We start from the raw sequence: 13,382 nt of genomic DNA on the forward strand, positions 1-13,382 counted from the left end.
CTTATGTGAAGAAAACATCTGACATTAGCTATTTTTTTTTACTAATATTTGTATTGTACCATCACAATGAATGGCATATTCTGCACCTTTATATATAATCATTACGAACATGTCACACATCGCATTACAGAATGGTACTTTATGTGGAAACCTTCATTTTAGAAGTAGACTCTATTAGTAGTAGTTTATGAAAACAATCCGAAGAGAATGCTAATTTCTTCTAGCATGTATATAAGATTTTTTATTATGTGTTAGCATCAAGCTAATGGTGTTTTTTTCCACACTGGGTTCAAAATCACATGACTTCACCTGCACATGAAGTCTGGACAAACAAAGCTTGTAAAAGTTTCAGATAACTTAGTTTCCTTTATATGTTTTAGCTTTATGCTGAATCCTTAAACACAGTGTAATTCAGAATATTACTGGATTAGCCTTTTAGTCCATTAGCAATCTGCCAAACTGCTTGTTAAACCAAACTAGGTGAAATTCAGTATTTGTTCTGACTTTTATTTCATGCACATACACATTTTGATGGAAACATACATGAGACTGGACAGTTTTCCCAACTTCTACTGTGCTGTGGCTTTGCATGGTGGGATTGTTCAGAAGCTCTGCCCAGATAAGGGGCCATATCACATAACCTTATCGTGAGTGCAGCAGGAGCTTGTGAAATATTAGAACTGTAGCTCTTATCCTGCACTTTGAGAGGGTCTTAACTAGAGGTTTCTAAAGAGTAGATTAGTTTCCTCACTAATATACTTCAGTAGAATTGAAAGTATTATTACAAAAAGTAAAAATCTAAAATTTACTTCAGTTCAAGCAAATGTAATTAGTTCTTACCACATACAGTGCAAATATTAGACTGTATAGACAAATTATAATTGACTAAACTCAATACACATCTAATGAAATTTGCAAAATCATCATCATCATCATCGTCGTTAACCGCTTAGTCCAGCTAGGGTCGCGGTAGCAGTTGGGAGAGCAGATGACCCTGTCTCCCACAGCTTCCTCCAGCTCATTCCCGGGGATCCCAAGCCGCTCCCAGGCCAAGCTGGAGATATAATCCCTTCAGCATGTCCTAGGATGACCCCGGGGTCTTATCCCGGTAGGCCGTGCCAGGTACACCCCCACAGGGAGGCGTCCAGGGGGCATCCAGATCAGATGCCCGAACCACCTCAGCTGGCTCCTCTCAATGCAGAGGAGTAGCGGCCCTACTCCGAGCTCCTCCCAGATGGCCGAGCTCCTCACCCTATCAAATAGAGTGTAGCCCACCACCCTGCGAAGAAATCTCATTTCCGCCGCTTGTATTCGTGATCTCATTCTTTCGGTCATTACCCATAGCTCATGACCATAGGTGAGGGTCGGGATGTAGGCCGACTGGTTTACAGAGAGCTTCACCTTACGGCTAAGCTCCCTCTTCACCACTACAGTCCGGTACGGCGACCGCATTACTGCTGCCGCCTGTCCCAGCCAGCGTCGATCTCACGATCCTTCTTCCCATCACTCGTGAACAAGACCCCGAGATACTTGAACTCCTCCACCTGGGGCAAGCCCTTTCCCCCTACCTGGAGTGGGCATGCCATCCTTTTCTGGGCTAAGACCATGGACTCAGACTTGGAGGTGCTGATCCGCATACCAACCGCTTCACACTCAGCTGCAAACTGCTCCAGTGCGTGCTGGAGGCATGCATGTGATCCAGCCAAAAGAACAACATTGTCTGCAAATAGCAGAGATGCCACCCTTCGGCCTCCACACATAAAGCTCTCCTGACCATGGCTACGCCTTGACACCCTGTCCATGAATATCACGAACAGGAGTGGAGTCCATCGCTAACACTGAAAGAGTCTGACTTAATGCCGAATATACGAACAAAGCTCTCACTCCGGGAGTAGAGAGATTGAATGGCCCGGAGTAGCAGCCCCGGCACCCCATACTCCCGGAGGACCTCCCACAAGATATCTCGGGGAACACAGTCGTAAGCCTTCTCCAAATCCACAAAACGTATGTAGACTGGGTTGGCAAATTCCCATGCCCCCTCAACAATCTGTGAGAGGGTGAAAAGCTGGTCCATTGTTCCACGGCCGGGACAGAATCCGCATTGTTCCTCCTCAATCCGAGGTTCAACTATCGGTCGAAGTCTCCTTTCTAGCACCTTGGCATAGACTTTCCCAGGGAGGCTGAACAGTGTGATACCCCGATAGTTGGCACACACCCTCCGGTCCCCTTTCTTAAAAATAGGGACCACCACCCCGGTCTGCCAGTCCAAGGGTACTGTTCCTGAGGTCCATGCAATATTGCAGAGGTGTGCCAGCCACGACAGCCCCACAATATCCAGAGCCTTAAGCATCTCTGGACGAATCTCATCCACCCCCGGTGCATTGCCACTGAAGAGCTTGCCAACTACCTCAGTGACCTCCACCAGGGAAATGGAGCTTGACATGCCGGAAGCCTCTAGCCCTGATTCCCATTAGGGAGGCATGTCTCCTGGATTAAGGAGTTCCTCAAAGTGCTCCTTCGACCGACCGACAATATCCTCATTTGAAGTCAGAGTTTCTCCACCCCTGCCGAATACAGCTTGGGCGCAGCCACCCTGACCGCTCCTGAGTCGCCAGACAGTCATCCAGAACCTCCTTGAGGCTGACCGAAAGTCTTTTTCCATGGCTTCTCCAAACTCCTCCCACACCCTGGATTTTGCTTCTTCCACCGTTGCGGCTGCCACCTTTTTCACCTGTCGGTACCTATCTGCTGAGTCGGGAGTCCTTCGGGCCATCCAGTCCCTAAAGGCCTCTTTCTTCAGCTTGACGGCCTCCCTCACCCCCCATGTCCACCAGGGGGTTCTTGGGTTACTGCCCTGACAGGCACCAACAAGCTTTTGGCCACAGCTACGCCTGGCAGCTTCCACAATGGAGGTTTTGAACAGAGTCCATTCAGACTCCATGTCCCCTACCTCCTCCAGGACATGAGAAAAGCTCTCCCGGAGGTGGGAGTTAAAATCTTTCCGAACAGGGGCCTCCGACAGTCGTTCCCAGCACACCCTCACTATTCGCTTGGGCCTACCGGGTCGGACCATTGGTCTTCCCTGCCATCTGATCCAACTCACCACCAGATGGTGATCGGTTGACAGCACAGCACCTCTCTTCACCCGAGTGTCCAGAACATATGGTCCCAAGTCCGCTGAAACAACAACAAAGTCGATCACTGACCTATGACCCAAGGAGCTCTGGTACCATGTACACTTATGAACATCCTTGTGTTCGAACTTGGTGTTCGTTATGGACAATCCATGCCTGGCACAGAAGTCCAATAACAATTCACCATTTGGGTTTAGATTGGGCAACATGAGCATTGAAGTCTCCCAGTAAGACTATGGAGTCTGTAGGTGGGACCCTTTCCAGAACCCCACCCACTTGCTCCAAGAAGGCTGAATACTCCGACCTGCTGTTTGGTGCATAAGCACACACAACAGTCAGAGTTTTCCTCTCTGCGATTTTAATTTGCATTGAGGCGACCCTCTCATCCACCGGGACAAATTCCAACTGCACGGCTGCCAGCCGGGGACTTGTGAGTATCCCCACACCCGCCCGGCGCCTCTCACCTTGTGCAACCCCGGAGTAGGAGAGGGACCAACCCCTATCAAGGAGTTTGGTTCCAGAGCTGACACTGTGGCACAGCCTATACGGCACTGCACCACTCCCCCATGCTGGACCTTGCGGGTGGTGGGCCCACATGGTCCCCCCATGTTGCCTCTTCGGGCTGAGCCCGGATGGGTTACGCGGGCTGCCCGGCCACCAGGCGCTCGCCGGGGGACGCTACCCCCAGATCTGGCTCCAGGGGTAGGTCCCAGTGACCCTCTCCCGTACACGCTTGTCTGTGTCCATTTTTCATAGAGGATTTTTGGATCGAGTTAGTCTGGGTCTTCACTCCAGACCTGTTCGCCCTGGGAGACCCTACCAGGAGCATACTGCTCCTGACGACTTAGCTCTGAAGATCCCTAGACCACACAAGCTCTTCCGCCTCGACAAGGCCCCGATCCAGGAAGGGAAATTTGCAAAATTTTGACATAAAATTTGTTTTTGAGCTAAGCCCCTACCCAAAGAAACAACACCACAACACTTACTCTTCACTGCTGTATCCATTAGGCACTGCTGCAACAGACACACCCACCACAAGCAGAGGAATAACATATCCAATCACAGTCAGATATTTCCAACCAAGCATCCTCTTCTGCTTTGATCTGAACTTTGTGAGGTTCTTTGCGGAGATGAAGAGCAGAACAGCATCAATGAACATCCACACAAAAGAAGAGAGGAAGAGGAAGTGCAGCAAACCTGCCAGCACTGCACACGCCAACTGGAGAAGAGACAGAAATACAGAATAAAAAAACTCAGTATCATAATGTCACTTTGTTAATGTCAATCAAAATGCTTTTACATTTTACCCGATTTTCTCCCCAATTTAGTCGTCTCCAATTCCACCCGCTAGTTAGGACTCCCCCAATCACACGATGCTATCGACGCTAGGAGGGTGAAGGCTAACACAGGCTTCCTCCGAGACCTGTGAAGCCAACCACCGTTTCTTTTTCGAACTGCCGCTCACGCAACGTCACTGGACAGCCGAACGCGCTCGGAGGAAAGCGCCAACCGCCAGATCTGTTACGTCAGCTAACAGACGCCTGCGCTGACTAGCATCGCGCTGAGTGATGGGGGGAGAAGGAGGGGCCATCCCACCCACCCAGAGAGAGCGAGGCCAATTGTGCTCTCTCGGACTCCCGGCTACGGATGGCTGTAGCATCACCAGGGATCGAACTCGCGATCTCCTGATGATAGGGCCAACGCTTAGACGGTTGCGCCACTTGGGAGCCCCAAAATGCTTTTTAGTGCAGATTTTGGTAGTTGTTGCTAATGTCCTGTAACTATATATGCTTAATACACTTTCTGTAATGTTAGTTTGTTAAATTCAAAACATCATTTCCAATGGATCAAAAGTTCACAAAGCTGACCATCTTTTTAAACTGTTGGTTCTACTTTTAGAAGCGTCTGACTGGACAAAAAAGAACTGAAAAAGAAGTTGGATCCATCAGGTACCAAGGTGTCTACATCTACCATTAGGAATGTTTTACATCAACATGGCCTGAAAGGCTGGCAAGCTAGGAAGAAATTTCTCTCCAAGACTGGCATAAAAAAAGCCAGGCTGAAGTTTGCAGGAATCACCAGGACAAAAACCTAGACCTAGTGTTCTCTGGCCAGATGAAACAAAAATGGAACTGTTTGGCTGTTATGATCAGTGTTATGTTTGGAGGCAAAATGGTGCTTTTAATCTAAAAAGCATCATCCCCAAATGTGAAGCATGGGGGTGGCAGCATCATTTTGTGGAGGTGATTAGCTAGAAAAGGGACTGGTGCCCTTTGCAAAATGTATGGCATCATTAAGAGGGATTATCTAGAAATACTGAAACAACACCTTGAGACATCAGCCAGAAAGTTAAAACTTAGTGACAGCTGAGTCTTCCAAAGGGACAGTAATCCCCCAAAGTTTTGATTAAATGAATTAAAGACAACAAAGTGAAAGTATTGGAGTGGCCAACATTGCCCTGACCTGAATCCTACAGAAAATTTTTGGATTGAACTGAAAAAGTATGTCTGAGCAAGAAAGCCCACAAATGTGACTGAGTTACAACAGTTCTATCAGGAGGAACAGGCAAAATTTTAAGTTAAGTATTGTGAGAACCTTTCAAAAGGCTAAGTCAAGATTCAAGTTAAGCAGTTAAAAACAATGCTTATAAATACTAATGAGAATGTGTATGTAAACTTTTGACAGCCTAAAAATCTGAAACAGTAAATAAAAGATAAAATAAACCCTGGCTCGTCTAATATTTAGAAAACACCTCTTATGGATATCAAGTACATACCCTAATTGATTTAGGACAGGAAATGCACCACAACAAATGCCTCTATTTGAATTAACTATTTACTTAGAAACAAATAAATATTGAATAATTATTTGAATTTTAATCATTAATCATAGTCTGTTCATTTAGTTATTTTATAATTTTAATACGCTCATGAACGATATAAAATATTATGCAGTAACTAGGCATAAAACAATGATTATGAATTGAAATACAGTACATTTATAAAATAATTGCTCAAATACAGTTATTTACTTATGTTCTCACTAAATAAATGGCTAATAATTGAAATATTGGCACTTATTAATAAAAATGTATAATTATGAACTAACTTTGACAATCTAATAGAAAATGATTAAATTGTATTTAACAGGAAAATGTTATTATAAATTGGGTTTCTACACATTGCTTTACCACCTAGGAGTAGTGGAAATGTGCTGTTTAGATTTTGATTTTGTAAATAATAAATCAAATTTAATAATATATTAAATGCTTGTGTGCATGTCTTAAAAAGTATACATATATTAATTTCTGTAGACTGTTAATATAAACTAATTATGATTAAAACTTGACTACCTATTTATTTAATGACTAGTTTATTATGATGTAAAAACTAATAGAAATCTTATAAACTATTATTATTATATTTAAAAAAAACAATTAATATGAATTTGAAAAAAGTTATAAAACAGATCTACAGTCATACTGATATAACTTTTTAAGTCATTTGGAACCAAGAAAGGTATGAAGGTAATATTTCTCACCTGATTAGTACTTATGTACTTTAGGAATCCCCCTTTGAACAGAAAGAGGAGGTGGGCCAACAGCAGACTTATACACAGGTTGACCTGAGCTGTGTTGTTGACCTTTAGTTGTCCTCGACAAAGAACAAAGGTCAGTAGGGTCAAGCTCAGGAACAACAACCCCACTGGCATAACCACCACGATTAACATGTCCAAATGCTCTGTAAACACACATAAGTTGGACGAGCAATTTGAAACTAATTCACATGACTGGGTAATAAAGAGAGCATGTTAGAGAGGCAGAATCTATCAGAAGCAATGATGGGCAGAGGTTTACCAATCTGTAAAAAACTGCATCTAAAAATTGTGGAACAATTTCAGAAAAATGTTCCTCAATGTAAAATTACGAAAACTTTGTTCTATGGTCAGATATTTGAAATTCTTTTTGGAAACCACGGATGCTGTGTTTACTAATGCTAAATCACATACTGCATCCATCACAACAGCATGGCTTTGCAGAAGAAGAATCCAATAGAAAACATTTGGCGCACCATGAAATGAAAAATCCGGCAAAGAAGACCCAGGACTGTTGAGCAGCTAGAATCCTACATCAGACAAGAATTACAAATCATTGCATTCTATTTTTAGTTACATTTATTTACATTTTACAGAGCGTCCCATTTTTTTCGAATTGGGGTTGTATTATCAGTTGAAAAAAAATATTTCCATCACTCAATTAAGTTAATGCAAAGCTTTAAAGTAATTCCACTACACAAAACTAAGATTTAGAAATCTAATATTTTTGTCAACACATCTGCTGATCAATTGATTAAATTATATACCCCTGCTTTGTACACTGTTTTATTATAAATGGATTTTCCTTGTGTGTGCCTGCCTAAGTTTTGGATTACCCATACTAAAGGGTAATCCATTAAAAAATAAAAAATACTCCTATGCAGCCTATGCATCCTGCCTACCAAAACTTTTTCCAAGAAAGGTTGCAGTGAGTAACATTGCTCTGACATGGCTGTTACCAAATCCTGTTTCTCACCACCTGTCCTTCACTGCACATAAAGGCCTTTACTGGATGCTCCTTTGATACCTTAACATGATTAAAGCACTTCTTTTAAAATGTTAATTGAACATTTGGCAAAATTCCTAGTTTTAAATTGCCCCATCTCAACTTTTTTGAAATGTGTTGCATGCATGAATTTCATAATGAGCTTATATTAACAAAAATGGTTATTAGATAAAACATTAAATACATTGTCTTTGTACTGCTTGTGGGTTTGTACAAATCATCACTTTCACCAAATTGTCATGGTTTACAACAGGTTAGAAAAAAGACTGTTTACAATGGTTTTCCTCACAGGACCTATGATTGTGCAATTGAACACCTTCCAGGGTACTACGCTACCTCAGGGCAGGGCTGTTTTTCATTTCAGGCTCATCAGTCTTTGCCAAACTGGACCTGCACAGCACCTTTAATCTCATTTAAGGCAGGCAAGTGCATGAGTGAAACATGGTCTTCTTTATACTCTCCGACCACTATGAATATGTAGTTATGCCATTTGGGCTAATGAATGCACCAGATATCCTCCAGGTAATAATCAATGATGTCCTATAGGAGGCCTTGAACTGTTACATGTTTGTCTACCTAGATGACATCCTCGTCTATAGTAGAACACTAGAAGAAACATATGTCATGTCAGGTGGATCTTTTAGTAGCTTCTTGCAAAACCAAATCTGTGTGAAACTGGAGAAATCTCTCTTCACACTCCACAGACATTGTGAATATGGGCCTGCCCATGATTAAGACAGTCATGAAGTGGGGTGTGGCTACTCACTTTGATTTAGTCTAACACTTCCTGGGCTTCAGTAATTTTCTTCCTGATTGTCAGGTCTCTGGCCTATACTGTCAGGTGCCCCTCAACTTCAACTGTGTCTGGGGAAGCACATAGTATTCAGATTGACTATGATGGTTATGACCCTAAGGAGGACTCATGGGTCCTGGCATGTCACATCTTTGACCTCTAGCTTATCAGGACTTTTAGACATGACCATTCAGCTGGCTTGGGAACATTGGGAGTTATTTTTTTGGAGTGGTCCTGAAATGGCCTGGCCTGGGGCTGGGCCACCTGATAGCCACAAAAGAGAGGCACAGAGCTCCTCTTCAGTAATCAAGGGTAATCAGCAGCACCGGTGCATGGGTCTGGGTTTAATTCCCACATGAAGCCAACCAGCCCCATCCCTTACATCTACATTGTCAATGAATCTTTGCACTTTTGCTAATCTGATGCTAATAGAGATTTAACATATCTGGAACTATGGCTAATGGATGTGCTTTCCTTCTTCTTAGTGGATCTCAGTTTGTCTTTCTATAAGTACTACATATCTTTCCTCTTATTTAACCAGCATCTAGACACTTACCTCCAGTAAACCCCGTTTGACCAGTGATTTCTTGGTAAACACAGGAACACACACTCTGACTACTGTCTATTGGAATGATGCTGCAACTCCAATCCATCGATTTATTGTCTTCCCAGATCAAACAAAATAAAGAACCTTCAGGGCCAACCTCCTAGTCAGAGCAAAATATAGAAAACAATATGAGCAGTTGGCATATCTTTCATTGTGGATAATATTCAAACTGCATGCATGATGGAGTACCACAATGCTTTATTGTGCTTTTTTTCCTTTTGGTATCATAAGATGTTTCACATGAACTATCAGGTACTAAAATATGTTAAATATAAATTGGTAAATAGCAGGCACCTACAAAGAAAAAAGCACAGAATTCGATGATGTGAAGAGTTAAGAAGTATACACAATAATGTGAGCGTTTTAATGAGGGAAACGGGCTCTACACTTGCAGGTGGTGTTTTACACCCTGCTGTGTTGACAGCTGACTTAAAACATCCAGATTTTTTGTGGTTATGCCGTAAAGAAAATAGGCTTTTTATTAACTTTACTTCTGGATGGGCATCCAAGGAATGCGCACACATGGAATGCCAGCATGCCTACTTGGATGAACAGACAACTGAACTAAGGAAAAAAAGGATGATAGACTGATGAGCTAGTTTACTAACTCAGTTATGCACACAGTAGGCTGCCCAGTCTACACTAATGGGAGAAATTCTGTTGAAATATGCTCATCATTTATTGAACATTAAAAGGCCAGCGGAACAAAATTAACTTAATTATAGACATTCAAACTCATAAGTAGTGAAGCAATTGAGAAACCAATTCCCTATCTAGTCTGGATACATCAGATAGTGTTTATGGTGGTCTACAGAAAACAGTGTGTTCTGTAAGTTTTAAAAGGCTTTAATTTCAGATCAAAATTAAGGGTTAGCTGATTATTTTTTGTGCAAACAATGATAATTTACATATTTTAACCTCTTGGCATCCGCTATTTGAAAGCTATTGAAATAACTCCAAGTAAAAATGAAACCAACTTTACTGCTCACAAAACTCTCTATTCATGTTTTGGTAACCTTCTGTTCCACAAATTCCACAAATGATCTATATATAAATACCATAAAACAGAAATGAACCCTCAGGGCCTTTTGATCTGTAGAAATCAGTCAGTTTTTATTTATTTATATATATTTTTTCCCCCCAACATTTTAAATTTTTTCATATTTCTTTTTTTTACCTTTAAAATGGAAAGCATAGTATATTGCAGTCACTAATATACTTAACTTACTGCAGAGTGTTGCAGGATGACGTTGAATGGGCTGCTGAGCTGCATGTTAGTGGTGTTGTGTAGTGTGGCTGACTCCACAGGGAGCACGACTGTTACTTTGTTCCCATTTGCGTTCTCTGTGCCACCATTTGTCTGGATATTTTGTAGTTCCACAAATGTGACTGGCATTTTTTTGATATCATAATCTGAATTAAACAAATATGTAAATAAATTAGTTGTTTAATAAATAAACTGCAATAATTACATCTGTGTTTACCTCTTGCCTGTTCTTAAAAATCTTTAAATAATCACCTATCACACAACTTGCACCCTGCCTCTGCCTCTCCCAAAGTCATGTGAAGAAGTGAATTATTATAAATATTTGGACATACAGATATCCGGTCTTTATTGAAACAGTGTTCATAGATAAAGATTATATAATTCAACAAGTGACACTAAAATTAACATTCTTGCTATTCTTTATATAATTAAAATAAACAGAAATGTAATTTTATTATGTGGAATAAGTAAGTACACCCTCTATATAGAATTACTTCAAATATATCAAATTTAAAATCAGGAAAATCAGAAAATCTGCAAATTTACATCTCAGGAGCAAGTGCATGCATCTACCATTAGGGTCTGCACAAATGTGACCTATATGGGAGGATATTTTTGCTGTCTAAAAAGAACATCAGGGCAAAATACTGTTTAGTCAAGCACCAGGACTTCTGGAACAATGTGCTATGGACAAATGAGGCTAAAACACAGTTGTTTGGCCACAGTACCAGAGGGCATGTTTGGCTAAAACCATTCATAGCGTTTGATCAGAAGAACCTCATAGAAGCTGCAAAGCATGGTCTTGGAAATGCTTTAGGGGTTCTTTGCTGCCTCAGGTCCTGGCTAACTTGCAATCACAGAAGTAATTATGGATTCTCTTTCATGCCAAATAGTGCTTGAAGAGGATGTGAAGCAATCTGTCAAAAAGACCAAAGAGGGCCATGGTCACCCTGATAAGATTGCTAGCCCCCCACGTGACTCCTCTGGCAAGTCTCATATGCATAATATGCTGCATAATATCTGACATATTACATTAGGTACCACGGCTGTTAACAAATAGTTTAAATTTGATGATATAATTGAATTGCATAAAAAACATACATTAATTTGTGAAAACGAATATTCCGTCATTATCACAGCTGTCTGCCTTGCAAGTTCATGTGTGGGCCTGGGCCTGCCTCACTGAATGTTATGCATGACATACAGGAGTCGGACAACATCACTTGCATGATTTAAAATGAAATGTAGGTCCAGCTCAAAAGAGTCAACAACAAAGTGGTAAAGACGGCAGAGAGTTCACAATCCAACACAGCTTCAGAGAGAGTAATTTGCACTCTGAGCGATCTAAAAATCCCCATTTGGAAATACATCAGATCAGTACTTAAAGGTCAGTAGATGGTAAAATTGTGTAACCTCAAGAAAGTTGTATGCAAGCTATGTAAGCTGCAGTTAGCCTACCATTCCAGGACTAGCAACCCAAGGGTCAGTCAAATTCTTCCATGTCAAACTCACCCAACCATGCCTTTATGGACCTTGCTTTGTACACTGGGGCTCAGTCATCCTGGAACAGAAAAATGCCTTCCCTAAGTTGTTTCCACAAAGTTAGAGGTATACAATGGACCAAAATGTCTTGGTCTGCTTATGCATCAAGATTTCCCTTCACTGGAACTAAGGGGCCTAGGCCAACCCCTGAAAAACAACCCCATATTATTATCCCTCCTCCACCAATCTTTACAGTTGGCACAGTGCAGTCAGGCAGGTAACATTCTTGTGGTATTCACCAACTTCAGACTCATCCATCAGACTGCCAGATAGAGAAACGTGATTTGTCAATCCACAGAACGCATTTTCACTGCTCCAGAGTCCAGTGGTGGTGTGCTTTGCACCACTCCATTTGATGCTTTACATTGTGCTTGGTGATATAAGACTGCCTGCAGCTGCTCGGCCATGGAAACTCATGCCACAAAGCACCTGGCACACAGTTTTTGTGCTGATGTTATTGCCAGAGGAGGTTTGGAACTTTGCAGTTAATGAGTCAGAAAAGCGTTGGCAAATTTTATGCAGTATATGCCTCAGCACTCAGCAACCCAGCTCATAGTTATTACGAAGCCTACTTTATGAAGGCCGAGTTGCTGTAATTCCTAAACACTTCCACTTTTCAATAATACCACTCACAGTTGATCATGGAATATCTAGGAGGGAAAAAATTTTTCAAACTGACTTGTTGCAGTGGTGGCATCCTATTACAGTACCATGCTCAAATTCAGTGCGCTCTTTAGAACCACCTATTCATTCACAAACATTTGTAAAAACAGACTTCATGGCTAGGTGCTTGATTGTATACACCTGTGGCAATGGGACTGAATGAAACACCTGAATTAATGATTAAGAGGTGTATCTCAACACTTTTGCCTTTATAGTAAAGCTGTTACAAAATGCACTGTTTTTAAATGGAAAATAGTCTTGCTTTAAAGATAAATTTGAGTTATCAAACAAATGTGACTTATTAACTACAAAAAAATAATTTGATTCATCACAATTAATCATTTTAATCATCTATAATTTATACTCCTTTTTCTGTAACAGCACACTGCACTAACAGGGTTGTTTACATCTATTTCTGCAGCACATACATGGCTGCACCTCACACCCACCTTGACTGCTCGTACCACATCTCTGTCATGTTAGTTCCAACGTACAAACCTCCACTCAAGCATGTCAAGCTGGTTCTGAAACAGGTCAGAACCTGGTCTGAAGGTGCCATCTCTCCACTTCAGGACTATTTGGAGCAAACAGAGTAAAATGTTTTGCAGTACACATTAGGATTACACTTTCCAGAGTTGGCCCTTGGAAGCCTGCTGGCCCTGACAACATACCTGGCCCCTTTATCATGGATTGTGCTGACCAGCTTGCTGATGTCCTAATCAACATCTTCAACATTTCTCTGAGCCAGGTAGTTGTCCCAGATTGCTTCAAAACAA

The 13,382-nt window shown here is 41.7% G+C and overlaps 1 protein-coding gene across 1 annotated transcript; it reads right to left on the minus strand.

Moving 5' to 3' along the window:
- Positions 1-4,116: 4,116 nt before the first annotated feature.
- On the minus strand, positions 4,117-10,400 carry LOC118800587 (adhesion G protein-coupled receptor E1-like). Its single transcript, XM_036560858.1, has 4 exons — positions 10,363-10,400; positions 9,084-9,234; positions 6,675-6,874; positions 4,117-4,353 (listed from the first exon to the last, which is right to left on the minus strand). The coding sequence occupies exons 2-4, from the start codon at positions 9,178-9,180 to the stop codon at positions 4,117-4,119; spliced, it is 534 nt and encodes a 177-aa protein (XP_036416751.1). The 5' UTR covers positions 9,181-9,234; positions 10,363-10,400.
- Between the last annotated feature and the right edge of the window lie 2,982 nt (positions 10,401-13,382).

The sequence above is a fragment of the Colossoma macropomum genome, unplaced genomic scaffold, assembly GCF_904425465.1.
Source record: "Colossoma macropomum unplaced genomic scaffold, Colossoma_macropomum, whole genome shotgun sequence".
Taxonomy (NCBI): Eukaryota; Metazoa; Chordata; class Actinopteri; order Characiformes; family Serrasalmidae; genus Colossoma; species Colossoma macropomum.

Coding starts and splice junctions, on each gene's coding strand:
- LOC118800587 (XM_036560858.1), bottom strand. CDS start 9,180: ATGGATTGGAGTTGCAGCATCATTCCAATAGACAGTAGTCAGAGTGTG. Junction 6,875..9,083: donor TCAAACGGGGTTTACTGGAG/GTAAGTGTCTAG, acceptor GTGTGTTTACAG/AGCATTTGGACATGTTAATC. Junction 4,354..6,674: donor AGTACATAAGTACTAATCAG/GTGAGAAATATT, acceptor TCTCTTCTCCAG/TTGGCGTGTGCAGTGCTGGC.